Here is a 17339-nt window from a genome sequence, read left to right as displayed (position 1 = left end):
GCCTGTCTCCTTGGTGCTAGGCTTGTTTTCCTTCCCTGCCTGTGCTCCATAGGTGGCTTGCCCATGAGCCGCGCCTGCCCCCCATCGGACTAGGTCGACTCGCTTCCCCTTCTTGCCGTCCATAGCATGTGTTGCACCACCAGCAGTTGCTTGATTGCTGCTGTCTTGATGCCTTCCCATTCCGTGTCTTCCACCCTTAGCACCCTGAAATTCTCATGCCATTCCCTTTCCATGATCGATCCTTTCACTCCTGCTATGAATGTTGCTTGTTCAACTTCATGATCAGGTAGCAAAGCTGTGATTTCTGCTCGTAGGGGGGCATATTTCTCTTCCTTTTCCTGAAATTTCTTCTTCAGGCATTCCAGGCTTGTTTGTCCGACTCCGTCATATTCCGATGTCCTTGCAAATTCGATGAGGACAATGCGTTTGATGCTTGCAAAGTAGCAGCAACCGTCAGGTATCCAGTGCCCTTCTCGGTGCATTGAAGTCCCAATCGCTTCCATCACGATGCGTATTGGGGTGTCCCACCATGAATTGACCTGTACCCTTTGTTTCCTCCAACTCTGCTGCAGTCTTACCTTGATCTTCTTCATGACTTCATTGTGTGCTTTTTGAATCATATCTTGGAACTGCTTGCACGCTAGCTGAACATGACCCCAGGTTTCTTCTCGATCTGGACAGTGAGGACAACATGGTGAGTTAGTCTTCCCCCATTGAAAGAGCTTCTTCCTCGTCGGTGCTGAGAAGGTGATCGCTTGGATAGCTGTTCGCGTAACTGACCCTTCACATTGTTTGAACCCTCTCCCTAGTAAATCTCTTCCCACATGCATTTCGAGCATGAATTTCTCTGTCAAGGTGAGGTCTCCCGCTCGAATCCTTGCCACCATTGTCTGTTGTCTGATAATGTAAAACCCTAAACCCTAGTCGTGTAATATGGCTATTGTCCCCGGTTTCATCTTGCTTTCAATTATTTCCTAACTGAGTCTGCCCGATCTGATTTCTCCGATTGTAACTGGTTTAGGGTGCCAAACAATAACCATGATGTTAGTTTGTGGATCAGACTGCTTTCAAACTTGATATCATCGTCCACCCTGCATTTCTTATTCGTTTTTCTCTCTAAATACCGAATCGCCGCCCTTCCCAAGATGGGTGCTGGATGAGGGAGTTGGAGGCCTCCTCTGTCCCAAGGTAGGTGAAAGATAGCGTTGCTTGTACTCTTGCTCAATCCCATAGCTCTTTTGAATGCTCTGGTCCAGAGGGTATCCAAGGTTTAGGTTTAGGGTTTAGGTTTTAGGTCTGACCAAGACCAGCTCACCAGTACCGCCGAGTATCTAAACTTCGGGTAATTTTTTTGGGCTGCAGAGTAAGCAGATGATTCAATCAGCTTTGTCAGTTCTTTTGTCTTCTCCAAGATGTGTTTTTTCTCTCCCCACGTGAAGGGGCAGGTGTGCGCCTTGTTGCCTCTTCCTCCTGGTCTCCACAAGCTGATCCGGATCCCTAGATATTTGAACCATTTTGTCGGTGGTAGGTTCACAATCTCCTTGTCAAACTTGAAAGAACTTGACTCGATGTTTTGCGTTCCCGGGATCTCCCTCTTTAGCCGATAATCAAAGCTGGTGATTTCAGATTTCTTTGTGTTCAGTTCTAATCCGCTCCATCGACAAAATCGCTCTACCACTTGAACAAGCGTTTTCATCTCTCTCCGAGGCTCACTGAATCATGTTGCTATCAGGACAAGGTCGTCTGCAAATGACAGATTATTAGGGTGTTGAGTTGCTTTTTCGTCTTGTTGTTGGTCGAGTTGTCTGGACAAGATGCTGAGCAGAAGATTTGTTTTTGGCGGACTTGCGGGGCTGCCTTGGGGCCCGTAATCCTCTGAGAACTTTCGAAGCGGGATGCCGCAGCCTCGATGCCCCCGGCTGCCGCAGTGCTGTTTAAGTTCAGCGCTATCCCTAAACCCGGGCCTAAACCCTAAACCAAGTCCTCGGAACGGGTCCAAGCTATGCATCTTCCTTGGCCGCTCCACGGATGCTCGACGCATGATGAAGGAGCTGCCCTTCTGTCTCGAAGGCGCAGCAACCAAGCTCGAACTTTACTTTGATCTCGAGCCTGTTAGCTATCTCCAACACTGAAGACTCTCTTGACTCTTGCGATGGACGTGTTGCCGCCGTTGTACAGGGCCCCTCCATTTCCTTCCTCGTGAAGCGACCCGATGCCGCCGTCGACTTGATGAAGATCTTGATCTCCTTGCGGCCGCCCGCCGTCCTTGCCGCCCGGCGCCTGCCTTCAAGCCGGGTTCTGCAGTCTTGATGCCTTCTTCAACTTATTTCTGGACACAAAACGATCAGCTGTCAACTCGCCGACTCGACTGCGAGCGCCTCTCTGATCTTCGGGTCCTCGCTGAGAGTCAGATGTACCGTCCCTCCATCGCTTCGCCCTACACCCTAAACCAGAAACCCAGTGAGCTCTCGGAAGTGGGGGATGGGGGCCGTGGGCTACCCCACCCTCCGTCGGAACGCTCCGAGGCCGAAGATGAGGGACCAGTGGGTCCGAGCCATTCGGAGTCGGTGTGGTCGGAATGTTTGGGTCTTACAGTAGGGGTACCTCCCTGGCAGAATGAGGGGTGGTGCCGGGAAAACGTTCCGGAATAGCCGCCGAGGGAGGGGTCCTACTTGTTATCACAGGACTTCTCTCTGATGCTCGGATGCCGAAGCAATGGAGCTATAGAGACACGATCTTTGATAATACGGATACGCATCCATGCATGTATAGATAGCAGTAGCAAGGTAGTTTAACAACGTTGGATGTGTTGTAGTATGAATGCATGAGAACAATGGTGAACGCGGGGGGTTTATGAACTTTAGTGTAACTGTTAAGATTGAGACTAGGTTGTGCTGGAAGGAGGAGAGAAGATTGCTCAGGTATGGAACTACACGCAACAATCAAATTAGCTCTGGAGATGTGACAAAGGCATGCTAGAATGATCCCTATACCTTGTATGATGAATGTATGAGTATAAAACAAAAACCAATCCAGGAATGCAACAAATCTGCTTTCAATCTCGACTGACATTGAATTTCTGACAGGGAGCAACAATTGAAGTGAAACAAACCATACATGGAACAAGCTGTTTGACAAAGCTGCTGTTGCTGTACTCCAATCCATGCAAACCATGCAATCACTTCCAAAAGTTGTTGAAAGCAAAAACGTACAAGACAATTGTTACAGACAGATCAATGATCAAGTATTTGAAAAAAAGACTTACACAGATTGGATGCTGCACCATGATGAACCCAGCGAGTTTCTTGAGTGTAGGCGCACTCCAACGGCAAAAATCCATTACAATCGTGACAACATCGTTGACGATTCATCTAAGGTTTTTTTGAGCAATAAGAGCGTAATGCACAATTGCAGTAGGCAAGGAAATCTGGAGAGTAGAGCTAAGAGACAGTCTCTTCCAAACATCATGTTCGATGATGGAGAGGGCCCAATGTTGACGAATGAAATTATTCACTCAGTAACACGCAAAGCAAAAATGGAGTTTCTTGGGTTAGAAGGAGAAATTTTTGAATTAATTCGAGAAATGGAAAACAAATTAGAGAAGGAGCGAGTTGCTAGGCGTCAGGTGGAGGAAGTCATGAATGAAGCATTAGAGAGGACCTCTAAACAGCTTGATGAAATGACAAAGGAAAGAGATGTGTATAGAAGATTGTTCCTTCAATCTGGAGAATTTCTGGAAATGTATGAAACACAACTCAACAGTATCTCTGGAAAACTAGATCAAGCTATATGGCATGCTTCCTTCACTGAGAAAATTGAGGGCAATTTTGATTCTTGCATTTGTGTTGATTCCCTCAGTAGCTGTCACGCCAACGGTTTGATGGACATTGACAATTTTGAGGTTGAGAGGGCTGAAGATACAAGAGTTGCAAAGGGTTCTTATTCAACGTGTTCAAGTCAAGCATCTTCTAGTCTTCAGCCCGAAACAACTATAGCCTGTGACCAAGAATATGAACGACCAGCCAACTTCCCCTCATCCAGTTACTTGTTCAGTCCGAGATCGATTGGGAGCAAAGTTTCTGATGAGTTGTCCCAATGTCAGACCTATGAAAACATGGACTCGCCATGCTACAGGGATTCACTGCGAAACTTCTTGAGCTCGGTCAAGCCTGCTGAAGAGCACGATGCTTTCTGCATGGAGCCTGGTTGTAAATGTGAGAACGCTCAATTTTCTTTTGATGATCTCTTCGTGCTGGATGAAGATTCCGCTGGATTTCAACGCTTGTCAGATGACGGAATGAGACGGAGAAGGTTCAGACTTTTGGACACCCAGGAACAGACCAAAGTGGAGTATGTGCAGACGCTTGACAAGCAAATAGAAACCTTGATTCTGTCGCGAGCTGCAGTCACAGGGAAACAAAGGGCAATCTATGACGCTCACCTCTGCTTGAATCTTCAGCTTCTGCTTGCAGACACCAAGGACGCTTTGCTCGTAATCGACGGGCTCTTGAACTCTGTCTGGTACTGCGAAAAGTGTGAGGCAGGCCTCTTTGCTCATAAGAAGTGGCAGCCCAAGCCAAGGCTTAGGCAGTATATGATTTCTCGACGAAAGACCGTTCTGTAGTATGGTCGCATGTTATGATGAAAGAGTGTAGCATGAATTTGTTTTTGCAGTACGCCGTACGTCAGAAAAGTGGTTGCATTTTGTTGTGCTTTGTCTCCATATAGTATTGATATGAAATTTACCATGACTAATTTACACAAACGTGCTCATGAACACAGACTGACCAATGTTCAGCGTCGCATGAAACCTAGAACAAGACTGTTTAGATAAAGTACATCAAGAACGATGGTACCAGTTGTCCGGGAAGTAGAGCAGCTCTCCCGGTTCAATTGTGCACTCAAGAAGGTCATGTCCTCCTTCAGCCTGAAGCATTGAGTTGTACCTTGTACGAAGCCACACAAGCCTGCAAAGAGTAAGTAGCGCTGGGGACAATAAAAAAATGTGAAGACGTCGTCTCGTCTGGGTCAAAGTCCTGATTGTTGACGTATCATCACAGGTCGAGTTAGAGGTCAATGAGAGGACCGGTTGAACACCCTTGGGCATGAGGAACCATCGCTTGCGTCCCCACAGAACCTCGCTGAACCCTGGTCCATGCACGTGGAACGGAACGCCAGACCCGCTTCCTCCTGCGAACGTAAGATCTTTCAGTTCATACCCGCCCTGACAATAGCTCCACACCGATCCCAAAGCTCAAGGATGATTCACGTCCATTCAAGCGCTCATGGTCATAAAAGAAGTCTTGCTAGCTCGATTGGTAAGTTGACAATGCAAATGCATCATGGGACATCACCTCAATGTAACTTTGAAAGATTTCTTTCCATTCTGAATGATTGTTGTCTCCAAACAAATACCAGGTTCTAACTCAAATTTTAAGGCTATCATCATGGTTTACATGAGATCACGCACTCATTCGCGACTTGATCCAAAGTGTGTTGGTTCAAATATTGGTCGACATAATCGCTGAATTTGACGATCCTCCTAGCATGAGAAAAAGTATTTGCGCTGCTGAGAGTGACGTTGAGATCCCCATACATTTTCAGGAGTTCACTCTTCTGACACCTGGGTAGTGTCAGCGTCGCTTCCTTTGCTTCATGTAACGTGATACAAATTACGAGTCTTCACATTCAAAACTGCAGGAGCGCCAACTATGATCACAGGTTCGTCTTCAAAGTATTTGCGGAATTCATCCGCACTCATAACTGTCATTGACAATTTCCTCATTGAAGACCTTACACCCTCACTTGCAGGCCTCACCAGATTTCTGATGAATCTTTCGAATGTTGCATCGTTGAGTTGTCAACCAGCTGTCATGATTGTCATTCCATCCTCCCTTGTAATCATCTCTTTCAAGTGCTAACGAAACCACAAGAACTGCAAAAATATGAATCAAATGAAATTCATGCTTCATAAATCAAAGCAGCTCATCCCATCTTTGACTCTAATCCCCCTTCCTGAAAATGGTGCGCTGCATTCTTGCACCGTTATCTTCGCTTCTTCTACCTTCAACCCGCTCTCCTGCTCTCGGACTGCAGCTTGCTGTGCTCCTTCACGTTCCCACCTCCTCCAATCGATCAAGCCATTTCGTCTCATTTTTCATCACTCATCTTACTGCCTTACTCGTGAATCCGTGGAGCCATCGCAGCATATCCAGCCCTCTAATCGTCCGGCAACAAGGATCTATAAAAAAGGTCTTTACTCAAAGTTAAGTTAAAAAAGGATGCTGGTTTGCCCAGTACAATGTTGTATAAAATGGAAGCGCCGGGTTTCGATCCCGGTGCCTCGCGCATGCGAAGCGCGCGCTCTACCAATTGAGCTACGCCCCCTTATAGGTCAGTACGGGTACCCTAACATAGATAAATGTATTCCACCCTCCTTGCGTCTGAACCGGTTTCTCCCAATGGCTGTCAGACAAGCGAAGGCCGCATTGCACAGAAGGCTCATGTCTACGTTCCTGAACAGGCAACACAGGTGATGTTTCCAACACCTTCTCATGCACCAATGTACATGCATACACGCACACACACAGCTTTCGAAGATTATGCGGTGCAAGTCATATGATGTGTCATTCAAAATCAGTTGCAGGGAAATGCACAAATTGAGAAATGAGTTAAACTCATGGTGATTTCCCTCAAAATTGGTGTAAAGTTCTGGCTGCGTATTTTCTTCTGATTCAAATGTTGAAAACAAACATTGATTGTACTTTGTTGATCGTTGTGTTTCAGGAGGTATAATGGGGGCAAAGCCGAGTGGTGGGCTGAGCGAACCTTTTGCTTTGGTCGGGGGTTTGGTGAGGGCCAAGCAATCCTGAGCTACGAAATAGTCACCCCTTTCCAAATGAACCAATACTTACTAGGTTGCACAAAGGTGCTCTGCCCTAAAGTTTTATCTCCGTGTAGAAAGGCTTACAGTTGATTTTAGACAGGTCGAGCATGTTTGATTGATACAGGCGATGCAAATGCCAGTTTGGAGACCGCAAAAAGATTCGGATTTTCTATCAAGTTTTTGCTACAAACCCATGCACACTTAGAAAATGTTATGGGACTGCCGGATATCAGAAGAACATTTCTCCACGACGTCCCTATGTACATACATCGTGCTGATTCGCCGTTGTATGAAAGCCTACAGAATCAGCACGGTGGTAAGACGGGTATAATGCGCGTTGATAAGTTGTCACCACCAGAAAACTATCTCGAGGATCAACAATGCATAACTGTTGGTGATGTAGGTAAGTGCAAAACGAATGTAAATTGCAAGATAGTTTTTGTTTAATTCCGGAAACAGAGCTAAAAATATTGCACACCCCTGGGCATACGCCTGGCCATGTCAGCTTTTACTGTGAAGCACATGGATTCCTCATCGGTGGAGACTTGTTATTCAATGGCAACATTGGAAGGACCGATTTGCATTATTGGTATTCTGTCTTGAATTCTTTTGTACTCTGAAAAATTCTCTTCCACATTCAGCAATAAGTCGGCCATGAATCAGAGTCTCAGAAGGGTGATGAATCTGCCAGATGAAACAAAAGTAGAGCTAACAAACTTGGCGCAATGGCTCTAACTTCTCCTCGCAGGTTTTCCCTGCTCACATGATGCCTACAACCATTGGCAAGGAGAGGCGCTCAAACCCGTTCCTTGCAAGAGCATTGGAAAATGAAGATAGATGTAATGAGCTTCAGCTACAACGAGATCGATCTGTTAGAGGAATAGAATGCACGGTTTGATGTGTTTCGGAGCAATTCTTCGAAACCCATTCATACCGCTACTCCTCCTTCAGTTTCATGGATTTCAAGCAATCAAAGATACTGTGATTTAGGCCAAACATTATTCATTGTATTTACTTAAAGAAGATATTGCCTGGAGGCATTGATAAGATAAGATTGTTCAATGTTGATTCGGGCAGGATGAAAACATCAACTATAAGGTTTGAATGGGTTGAAATGACAGGCTTTGTCATCTTTGAGTACGAAACGTCGATCAAGACGATGACTTGACAACTTTCTCAGTGCATGTGAAAAGTTTCTTCAAAGCATGAAGGCACGACTCGTTTGAGCTATTTTGAGCCATGCACCTATGATAATCTGAAACATTGTATCATTGACTAGCTTTCAAACAATCTATCAGGTCACCTTCATTTTCGATGACACAAGTATTTCTTATCTTATTCACTTGCAATTCCATTCGACGCTGACAACTTATGAGTTTCTCCTTCGGGGCTTCACAACGATCTGCTCCAAGCCTGAGGGGTAGGCCCATCGAGTGAGAACATAGTGAGGAGAGAAGTTTGATAGAGATTTATACTTACGACAAAGTGCACTCATTGTAGTTTCGAAGCTCCTTCGAGCAATTTTCAATAATATCATCAAAACGATTCATCACTGCAAGAACTTCGTCCATGATGACCGAGGATCCACGAGTTCGGATACAGAGATTTGACAAGGAATGGGTCTGTAAGAAGAGCGCAAAGAAAGCCGTTTGGTTACAGCTTGATTAGATGGTCACATACATGACTCACAAGGTTTCTGTTCAACTTGATCTCACAACCGCTGGCCGCTTGTGCTGTGTTGACCTCACTCCCTCCACGCTTGTATCGCTTTCAGGCCGAGTGCCCTGGTACCGAGCCCGGTCCAGTTGACTAATTTTTGGTTTCAGGTTTCTATTTGCCAATCTTGAGCACATACAAGACGCCATGGTAAGACTCCATCTTGAAGGGTGCAGCAGGGAAGGAGGGGCGGGGGTAGAGAAGATGAATATTGCGTAGAAGACAACGCTGATATAGTTAGTTTTCCGAGCTCTGATACGTCTATTAACACATGCCATTCCTGCAGCGAGTGAGCGTCCTGTTGGCCTCGGCGTGCATTCTCTCTGAGCTCTCAGGGGTTTCTGCATTCAATGCCCCCCTTGTTCATATTCAAAGTTCAGTCAAGACTCGTGGAAGAGCAACCCCGCTTGCTCTCAGAATGCAGTCAGTGAATCGAAGAGATTCCATTGGAATCATGTTGGCTACAGCTGGAATGCTTGCTCAGACCAAAGATGTTGGAGCCAAGGATGTTGCAGATGGCGGCCTTCCTGGAGGTCTTGCAGAGTACATGAGTATCATCAAATCCAAGAAGCAGGTGCTGTCTCCACCCACTTTCATTTTAATGGTCCGCGACCTCTGGCGATGATCGTATTTTTGTGATTCCAGTGGGGGGAGATCGGCAACCGCGTCTCCAATGGACATGCAGAAATGTCGGAGGAGGAGTGGAAGAATGTTCAGGTGAATGGAAGACGTTCACCTCCTTGTTATGACAATCCTCAATGCATTAGGGTTATCTCAGGAAGTTCTTCGACACAGGGAAGGACATGGAAGTTGTTGCGAAAGCCTTTAGCCCTGAAGAGCAGAAAGCTGTCGCCGAGGTCAGCAAGGAGTTCCGTGAGTATCTCAGCACATGATTTGAGTTTGTCGCTGAGTGCTCAAACAGGAAAGGCGGTCAAAGGCATTGACAAACCAGCAGCTGCCAAGGACTGGGAAACGTTTATGGCTCAACACAAAGTCATTCTCGGTGAGAAAGTTGTACGGGGCGTATTTTTCGAATAACCTTCTACTTTTCAGGTTATATTGACGAGTTTCAAGACATTCGCTCCGGCAAGAAAAAGTGAGTTGTAGAGGAAACAATGCGAAAATTGACCCTTGATTCAGGATACAATCTAATGCTCAGTATGTTCCCGACGAGTTGTAGGCTACTGTCTTCAATTTTGTGGTTTCAATGTCGTGCTATTGATAACATTGTGCACTGCTATGTAATTGTGCCAGCCGGTGTTTCTTTGAGTTATTCAAGGCTCAATCACTTGTGCAAATCAGAAATTGTTTAATTAGTCCAAAACGTTGTCATCTACAGCTATACACAAAGTAAGGGAAATTTCGGAGGTCTGCGAGACTATCCAAAATTGGCAAGATGTCCTAGAAGAAAGAACTCGGCAATCCTTGACCATATGTGGTGCTGCACACATCCACATTGATGCAAGTCAATGTATGCTTTAGTGCTTGTGCGATGGTTTCTAGTTCGCTGTTCCCGTTGCGCTCATTGACTTTTTTCCAGAACCTTTGGATCTTATCGAGCTCCTGTTCTGAAAACTGATTTGTTTGAAGCTCATTTCCTGGTCTCTGCGTCTACGTTGTCGTCAGTCGCTCCATCACTGCATCCCATGGGCTCCTTCTCACCTGAAAGCTTCCCGTAGCATCTGTTCGATACATGTCATAGGGACGTGAAGGACGAAGCAGCGTGAGCGCTCCAACTTGACCGGCTCCTGCTAGTAGGAGGACTGAAAGGGCTTCTCTTCTCGTTACGCTATTGCCTGGAGACCGAGGTGCTGCTGGGGTCCCACGCATATGAATCGCGAAACCTTTTATGCTGCCACATTGCAGAAGAAAGCAAGCAAGCGTGAAAAATGCCTTCGCCCTTGCCGTCATAAATATTGTTGCTTCTGTCAAACACACAGTGTCAAACATTCAGGCCTCGAAACACATGTCCTCAATCATCCTTGGAGTTGTCCAAGCTACAGATTTCTTTACGGATTTATGTTCTGATGCTGTTGTTGCAGACAGTGTCTACAAATATTTTATGGCTTCGAGAAGGAAATGATACCAAAACATCAAAATCTCTTCACCGCAACTATTTTGGCATCATCTAACTTATAATAGAGCCTTCCATTTTTTCTTTCGTTTCGTCCTTTCAACCATGGAAGATTGTCTCCTTTTCAGCCTCATGTTCTGTTCTTCTTACAACTTTCAATTGTCATCTACATGCTAGCAAGTTTCTAAACATCGTCCATGGGTGCAATGTTTCGCGTGCTTTCACAAGCTCTTTCTCTGTATCCTCACATGCATGAAATACGTACCAGGTCCAAACCACCCTACCTACCCCAAGTTGCTGATATATCTCCCCACCAGTGTTTTCCAAATGCTGACCTCACGTTTTCTCAGGAGCGGCATACTACCCCCTGCTTACCCAACACTACCCTCTTTTCCCATATCACTTGCACCCGGTCGTAAGTGGATCGCCCACCCTCCTCTACCACCCACCCCTTCTTTTGAGAAAGGACTCTGTCGGACCCACCCCTTGATCAATTTTCTTACACATCAAAGTGTAAAAGTAAAAAAATGATAAAAAACAGTTTTTGTTTCAGCAGCAAACTCCCTTTCATTCAGGGGCTCCTTATCACCCGCCAAGTTGTGCCAACATGCTCATGACCTGCTGCTCACTCGTTGATTCGACTGACTCAACTCGATCACTCATATCTAAGAACATGGGCGAAGCCTTTTCATCCATGCATGCTATCATGGTCATCGAGACTGTTCCAAGTAGATTTCGCCTGTAAAAGCTGCTAGATGTCCATACAAAGGATTGTTTACAAAAGCCAAATACATGAATGGAAAGGTTGGTTTTCATCCTTTCGCCCGACATCATACAAGTGATTCAAGGTTCTGTCGGCATTGTTGATCATTTGAGAAAGAAAGCGTACTAGAACTGAACGGAATCATTCAGATCTATCGTGTGGACTGTGTAAGATGTTGCTCACTTCAGTTACAAAGCTGTTTGTTCATTTCAGTCACAAAGTTGTTGATCCACATTCAAGGTTCCAGCTGTCCAACATTCATAGGAACAAGTCGCTTCTGCTCCTACTCAAGCTCAGCCACCCACGCTTGTTGCTGCTGCCGTTAGTTCGCGTATGTGGTGCAAGAGCATTTTGATGCCTGCACGGTTGGCAATTTATTCCTGAACCATCATCGACTAATGCACAATGCCTTCAATGCTCCCGCACTTGGTTTCAAAATATCATATAGCTCATTTCACCAGCCCTCACGGCTATCGAGCATACAGCACAGCACCACGCAAGGACCAGTCCTTACTCATCGAGGTCTCCCCGAGCTCATGCTGAAAGAATCGAAGACGTCACACAAGACAGAATCAACAAGCATCGCATGGTTACCTTCAACATGATGACAATCCTTCTCCGTTCTTCACCTCCCTCTTGGCACATGAAAGCAATTTTCCCTACCGAAACTTCGATAAAGTCGTCCATCCCTCCTATCATGAATCAAGAAATTCAAGGAGAGATACCGAGTCACCTGTCCTCGGCAGGTCAAGTGTTGCATGGACCTCGATGCTTTGATCGAAGTGTTGCAGATTCTGTAGCGAAGGAGTGTTGAGCAGAACACTCCTGATGAACATTTACAACAAAGGAGAAGAATGGTGAGAGAGGAAGATGGCAGGGCAAATCTCACCCGACACTAATGCTTAATCCTTCACACTCAGCATCACAGCTCATGACGACTGAGAAATTGAACTCCACGACACGTCCTTGAGAAAATTGTTCATCGCAATCACAAGATGGCAAACCTGACCTTGAAATCCTACGAACTTCACTTCCCATGACGCAAATGCTTTTGGGTCTGCATTCCATCCTATCAAGGCATTTGATCGTCGCCAAAATCTGCTAGAAGTGTGAAATTCAGAAAAATAATGCAGATGCGATGTCAGGACGAGCTTCGAATTATAGCTTACAGGGGTCCATCTGGCCATGGCCCAGTAGTGGCGAGTTCCACAGCAAGTGGCACACCAAACTAGAACGAGGACGTTAAACTGCTTCAGGACAGTGTGAACAACAGAGACAACATGCTCCACTTGATGTGCTGAACTTGGTCCCACGGCAACGACAGAACCTGACTCTAAAAATCTATGAGCTTTCATCACCCATATAAGATTGGCGCGGCACCAATAGCCTCCAACCCCAGGCTGAGCCCTCTCAGCAGCTTCTGCGCCTCATGACACACAGCACCTTCCTGCAGTGAATGTGAGATGTAGACTATGCTTGCGACTGAGAGACCTGAGAGATCAGAAGGTTGAAGACTGCGAGAGCGCTTCGTCGACGAGCCTCACCGACTCCCCATATGATTTCAGGAAGACTGATTTGAAGTCCGGCAAAGTCCGTATCCTCTCCCTGCTCCCCGGTCATCTGACCAGTTCTTTGATCGATGCTGCCTCCTCGCATGAAGGTCCAATCCCCGTTCTGCAATAGGCTACTAAATGTTGCGTATAGGCCTACCTGCGGCCCTGTCTCAAACACTCCTGTGCTTCCAGGAGCTAGCCCTGGAAGAAATGAAATATCTAACACAGACATTTCCCCTGCATACAACTCTTGTAGGTCGGTCGGCTTCGGAAGAGCCCAAGGGTTATATCCCACAACTCTTTTAGGGTTGCCCGCTTTCAAAGCTCGCCACATCCTCCTCCAAGGAGCTCGATGTGGGTAGTATCCTGTCATACCATCATCGATCCACCACCCATCAAAAGCTGTGCCATATCGATTTCCGATCTCTGCAATAATTTCGCACCAGCAATCCCAGAAATACTCGTTCCGAGCACCTCTCGTAAAGTTCATAGCACGGAACCACTCATCATCATCCTTGCCATAGTGATAATAAAGGATGAAACGAACCCCAACTTGCTTGAGCCCTTCCGAGATCTCGGCAATAAGATCTCTTTTTGTGGTGCGTCCTTGTAGAATACGATCAATAGACCTTATAGCAGCAGGGAAATGATATCCAGCCCAGTTTGTAGTGAAGATGATCACATTCGCTCCAGACTGATGGACGATGTCTACAAAATGTTCCACATCGAACCTGTTCACAGCATCCTCATAGGCCAACTTGTCTCCTTTCAGTGGAAGGGTGAAAGAGTTCCAGTGGAAGAACAAACCGTATCTTGCGTCATTGCGGAGCCAGCTTGTGTCACCCAACAGCTCCTCTTTCTCGGACTTCAAACTGTCAAGTACCTCTCTTGTCATCATCTCAAGAGAGTGAAATGAAAGGTTCAACTCGCCTTCCTCTGGCAGCTCCTTCACCGACAACTTTACTGTCAAAGGCCCGGCAGGAAGGGCGACGGAATCTGCAACGATCTCACGGGCAAACTGCATCATGACGGGTGCATCGGAGTAAACGACTTGATGCTCAACCTTGGCTACGACTTCGTTCAAGACCTTGCCAGACAGACACGTCTCGTCACTGTTATCACATCCCATGCTAGGCCACCTGTAGAACTCAAGTTTTAGGGCGACTGGCGATGAGCCACCGTTGTATCCAGAGGACATCTTAAAGTGTGAACATACTAATATTTGTATCACGTAGTATCCTCGCTCCGCAATGGACACGTTCCATTGAAAGCTATCGTCCAGCGATGTCCAATTCTCCATCCACAACATATGTATCCGATCACCACTCGAGTGCTCGAAGGGTCCCCCGAACACGGCAGCTTCGGATCCCAAGAGGATGTTGATATCATCTGGAGCGACAGGCAGAAATACGTTTCCGTGTGCTGCTACTGGGCGGCACAACTTGTTCTCACAGCACATGAGAAACAGGAGTACAGATGATGGCACAACCCAAGTTCTCAGGGGCAGCATCATTCCCTCCAGAGCTGGCAGTAGAGCTGAGCAAGAAAGAGATCAGTGGCATGTGCTCTGGGATGAAGCATGGATTGAAGGAAGCGCTGGTGAAGGCGAGGAGCAAGCTATCCAGGCTTGCCACAACCCATCGACGACATTGAACCAATCCAAGCTCGCCTCTGAATAGAGCGCAGAGGCGGGCTCGATAACTGAACGAGAGGTGGGATGAGGGCATCCGTTCTCGCATGTGCGCTCGTTCCAGGGTACGTGAGAACAAAAACAAATTGGTTGAAATAATTTAGCGACTCAGGGTAAATTTCGATATCAAATTTGGATTTAAGAATAAATTTAGGAAATCATCAACATGACTTGAGTTGAGTAAACATTCTTCTCAAGCTGTTCGCCCACCCGAAAATGGCGAAGACAGTGATGCCGGGTGATGTGGTGGCGACCATGCAGGAGAGTCGGTCTAAGAGAATGGTGTGCTTCTTGATAGTACGAGATCCATCATCACTGCTTCTTCCTTTCACTTTGACCCTCTGAAGGGCATGCGCCATATTGAATCATGCATTTCAGTTTGGTTGTGGAATTTCACAAGATGGCGAAAACTTAGTAGCAATTAGGGCAGGGCAACTGCGTACAGTGGTGAGATGTTGTTGCCAGACAGCATGTTTTCAATGAACTTACTCACAGGGAGAAAATCAGAGCAAAACTGGAATTGAGATGCGAATGTGGATTGACAGCAACACGAAGCGATATGTTCCCGTCGATGAGGTCGACTTCCTTCAGAGCTGCTTGTCTGCTGACACACTGCTTTTTCCTGCTCAGGACCTGGTCATTGGAATTGTGGTAGATAAAAGAACAGAAGATTATCGTCTAGATGTTCGAGGGCCCAGGTGATGCACTTTGAAACTCATCAAGGAACTGCAGTAACGATGCTCAGTTACGGTGTTCTGTCTGCTCTTTCATTCGAAGGGGCAACAAAAAGAAACAAACCTAAACTGGAGATTGGGTCAAATGTAACGACAAATTTTATGCCAATTAACAGCTTTGCGCAGATCTCTGGTTTACTGCAGAGTGTCAAACTCATATCGCGATGCAGAATCTGAGCTGTCTTGTCTTTCTTTGACATACAAGAAGGTAACTCCGAATTTTTGCCGAGGCCATTGTTCATCTTATTTTCAGGGATGGATGACTGGCCAGGCTGTTTTTGGGGAATTGGAAGGAGGGCATATGATAGAAACTTCAATCGGGTGACACGATACCTTTCTCTTTTGTGCTTTGGAAGTCATTTAACACATTTGAGCTCCTCAGTTATGCCAGATCGCTCTTGCTTCCTGAAAACGTTGTTGTAAACTGCTTGGGTCGTCATCTTGCCTACGAAATTGCAGTCGGATGTAATGGAAGGGTTGTCTTCAAATTCACTAATCTATGATCTAAGCTATTTTTGTTTCTGCAGATTTGGATCAAAAGTGATTCCGTCGCTAAAACTATTCTGATTGCTAATGCAATTCGAAATGCTGAGTATGACGAGCTGATCTGTGCTGATCCATGTTGAAATCATATGATTTTGTCAATTTTGCAGATTTCTCGACCCTTCTCGCACTGAAAGCATGATTGAGCAACTCATCAAACATCTCCAGGGATAACTTCGTCAAATGTTTTACCTCAAATCGTTTAATTTTGATTGGTACAAAACTGAGACTCTTGACTAACAATTTACTTACTCACTCAGTGCCTCACTGTTTAGTTGACTGACACCAGTCCCCGGACCGCCGGGTTCGGCCCGGGCCCGGCGGGCCCGGACTCGGGACTCTGAGTGACTGACGGGCAACAACCAGTACTTGAATATCGGCGGGCCTCAGACTGGCATATCGCCGTGCCAGTGACCGGGAACTTAAGTTGCCAGTTGTGACTCAGCCGCCGGGCCCTCGGGAGTCCGATCGGCCGGCCCCCGGGGGCCTGTAGTCACGGCCCTACCGGGTGACCGTCGGTCACGGCGGTGCCCGGCGCCCGGCCCGCCCGGCCCGGCCTCACCACTGCCGGGGGTCAATAATCAAACTTGACTCGAAACGTGACCGCGTCCTCATCGGATGATAAGCCCGCCAACTTGCCAATGAGAGAAACGGCATGGCCACGAGAATGCCTGTCAGGTTCGTTGCTATAAGCACCCCCCTTTGTGATTGACCAGAAGAGGGTGGGGTCATTTGGTGCTGACAACCAAAAGCTATTCTTTCGCGAAATGCAAAGCAATCTGTGAGTTGAAGCAGATTTCAATGGTTTGAGAGAAGCTTTCAATTCTCCATGAGTATTTTCGAATATTTTCACACATTTTAATTGTGCGTCACAAATCTCGGGAGCTGAGCTACCTTACCACACGAAAAAAAGAATGCACTCTTTTTTCGTTTTAGGAAACATTATTTGAAGATATGAATGAAACTTTGAAATTTTCACAAGATCATATTCAAATCTGATAAGACCCTTCCAGGACACCCTCCTCTCTCGACTCAACTGCACGTACCCCTAGTCGTATAGCCCCAAATACCCCACCCCCTCCAAAATCAATCCCTCACCGTACCCATTTCATCTGCTACATCACTGACAGTCAAAAGGGCAAGAGAGGCTTGTTTTGTATGACCGGTGTATGCTATGACCCCCCTGTGGCCATCTTATCATGTACCCCTACCCTTCGGACTTCCACCAACACCCACCCACTTGAACAACCCCTACCCTCCTGAACAAGATCAAAACAAATGGCAGTGGTCGCAGGATGAGAGTGAGGAAAATGCGAAGGAGGGCAGACAGAGAGGAGAAGGTAACATCTCGAAAGTAGCAGAAGTGAGATGACATAGTAG

The 17339-nt window shown here is 46.5% G+C and overlaps 6 protein-coding genes and 1 non-coding gene across 7 annotated transcripts; 4 read left to right on the top strand and 3 right to left on the bottom strand.

Annotated features, from left to right (window-relative positions):
* Positions 1–3739: 3739 nt before the first annotated feature.
* Positions 3740–4624, top strand: GUITHDRAFT_114834 (hypothetical protein; the record flags this gene model as incomplete). Its single annotated transcript, XM_005826103.1, has 1 exon — positions 3740–4624. One exon carries the CDS (start codon positions 3740–3742, stop codon positions 4622–4624), a length of 885 nt encoding a protein of 294 aa, XP_005826160.1.
* Positions 4625–4756: 132 nt separating this feature from the next.
* On the bottom strand, positions 4757–5850 carry GUITHDRAFT_114833 (hypothetical protein; the record flags this gene model as incomplete). The annotated part of the gene is made up of 8 exons (XM_005826102.1): positions 4757–4811; positions 4857–4967; positions 5014–5036; positions 5087–5190; positions 5243–5306; positions 5355–5421; positions 5471–5623; positions 5819–5850. The coding sequence occupies 8 exons, from the start codon at positions 5848–5850 to the stop codon at positions 4757–4759; spliced, it is 609 nt and encodes a 202-aa protein (XP_005826159.1).
* Positions 5851–6314: 464 nt separating this feature from the next.
* GUITHDRAFT_t90 lies at positions 6315–6387 on the bottom strand. The gene has a single exon. It is a non-coding gene; the product is annotated as a tRNA-Ala (tRNA).
* Positions 6388–6458: 71 nt separating this feature from the next.
* On the top strand, positions 6459–7919 carry GUITHDRAFT_154527 (hypothetical protein; the record flags this gene model as incomplete). The annotated part of the gene is made up of 6 exons (XM_005826101.1): positions 6459–6532; positions 6787–6928; positions 6983–7289; positions 7346–7475; positions 7528–7588; positions 7635–7919. 6 exons carry the CDS (start codon positions 6462–6464, stop codon positions 7782–7784), a joined length of 861 nt encoding a protein of 286 aa, XP_005826158.1. The 3' UTR covers positions 7785–7919.
* Positions 7920–8873: 954 nt separating this feature from the next.
* On the top strand, positions 8874–9845 carry GUITHDRAFT_165053 (hypothetical protein; the record flags this gene model as incomplete). Its single annotated transcript, XM_005826100.1, has 6 exons — positions 8874–9176; positions 9248–9319; positions 9370–9475; positions 9525–9605; positions 9656–9698; positions 9743–9845. 6 exons carry the CDS (start codon positions 8874–8876, stop codon positions 9780–9782), a joined length of 645 nt encoding a protein of 214 aa, XP_005826157.1. The 3' UTR covers positions 9783–9845.
* A 1953-nt stretch (positions 9846–11798) lies between these two features.
* On the bottom strand, positions 11799–12692 carry GUITHDRAFT_154526 (hypothetical protein). The gene is made up of 6 exons (XM_005826099.1): positions 12609–12692; positions 12449–12537; positions 12329–12404; positions 12173–12264; positions 12034–12131; positions 11799–11978 (listed from the first exon to the last, which is right to left on the bottom strand). The coding sequence occupies exons 3-6, from the start codon at positions 12370–12372 to the stop codon at positions 11910–11912; spliced, it is 303 nt and encodes a 100-aa protein (XP_005826156.1). The 5' UTR covers positions 12373–12404; positions 12449–12537; positions 12609–12692; the 3' UTR covers positions 11799–11909.
* A 2353-nt stretch (positions 12693–15045) lies between these two features.
* On the top strand, positions 15046–16042 carry GUITHDRAFT_76632 (hypothetical protein; the record flags this gene model as incomplete). Its single annotated transcript, XM_005826098.1, has 8 exons — positions 15046–15126; positions 15190–15258; positions 15313–15380; positions 15428–15496; positions 15543–15624; positions 15688–15737; positions 15799–15895; positions 15944–16042. Coding segments are annotated over 8 exons (615 nt in total), but the record flags the coding sequence as incomplete, so codon positions are not given.
* Positions 16043–17339: the final 1297 nt, after the last annotated feature.

The sequence above is a fragment of the Guillardia theta genome (genome assembly GCF_000315625.1).
Source record: "Guillardia theta CCMP2712 unplaced genomic scaffold GUITHscaffold_78, whole genome shotgun sequence".
NCBI lineage: Eukaryota > Cryptophyceae > Pyrenomonadales > Geminigeraceae > Guillardia > Guillardia theta.
Note: the sequence above shows the minus strand (reverse complement) of the source record. Positions and strands in the feature narration are given on the sequence as shown.

Excerpts from the sequence above, each read along its gene's own strand:
- GUITHDRAFT_154526 (XM_005826099.1), bottom strand. The coding sequence starts at position 12,372 with ATGAGCTGTGATGCTGAGTGTGAAGGATTAAGCATTAGTGTCGG. Across the intron at positions 12,265-12,328 it reads GGATTAAGCATTAGTGTCGG|GAGTGTTCTGCTCAACACTC; the intron begins GTGAGATTTGCC and ends AATGTTCATCAG. Across the intron at positions 12,132-12,172 it reads ACTTGACCTGCCGAGGACAG|GAGGGATGGACGACTTTATC; the intron begins GTGACTCGGTAT and ends GATTCATGATAG.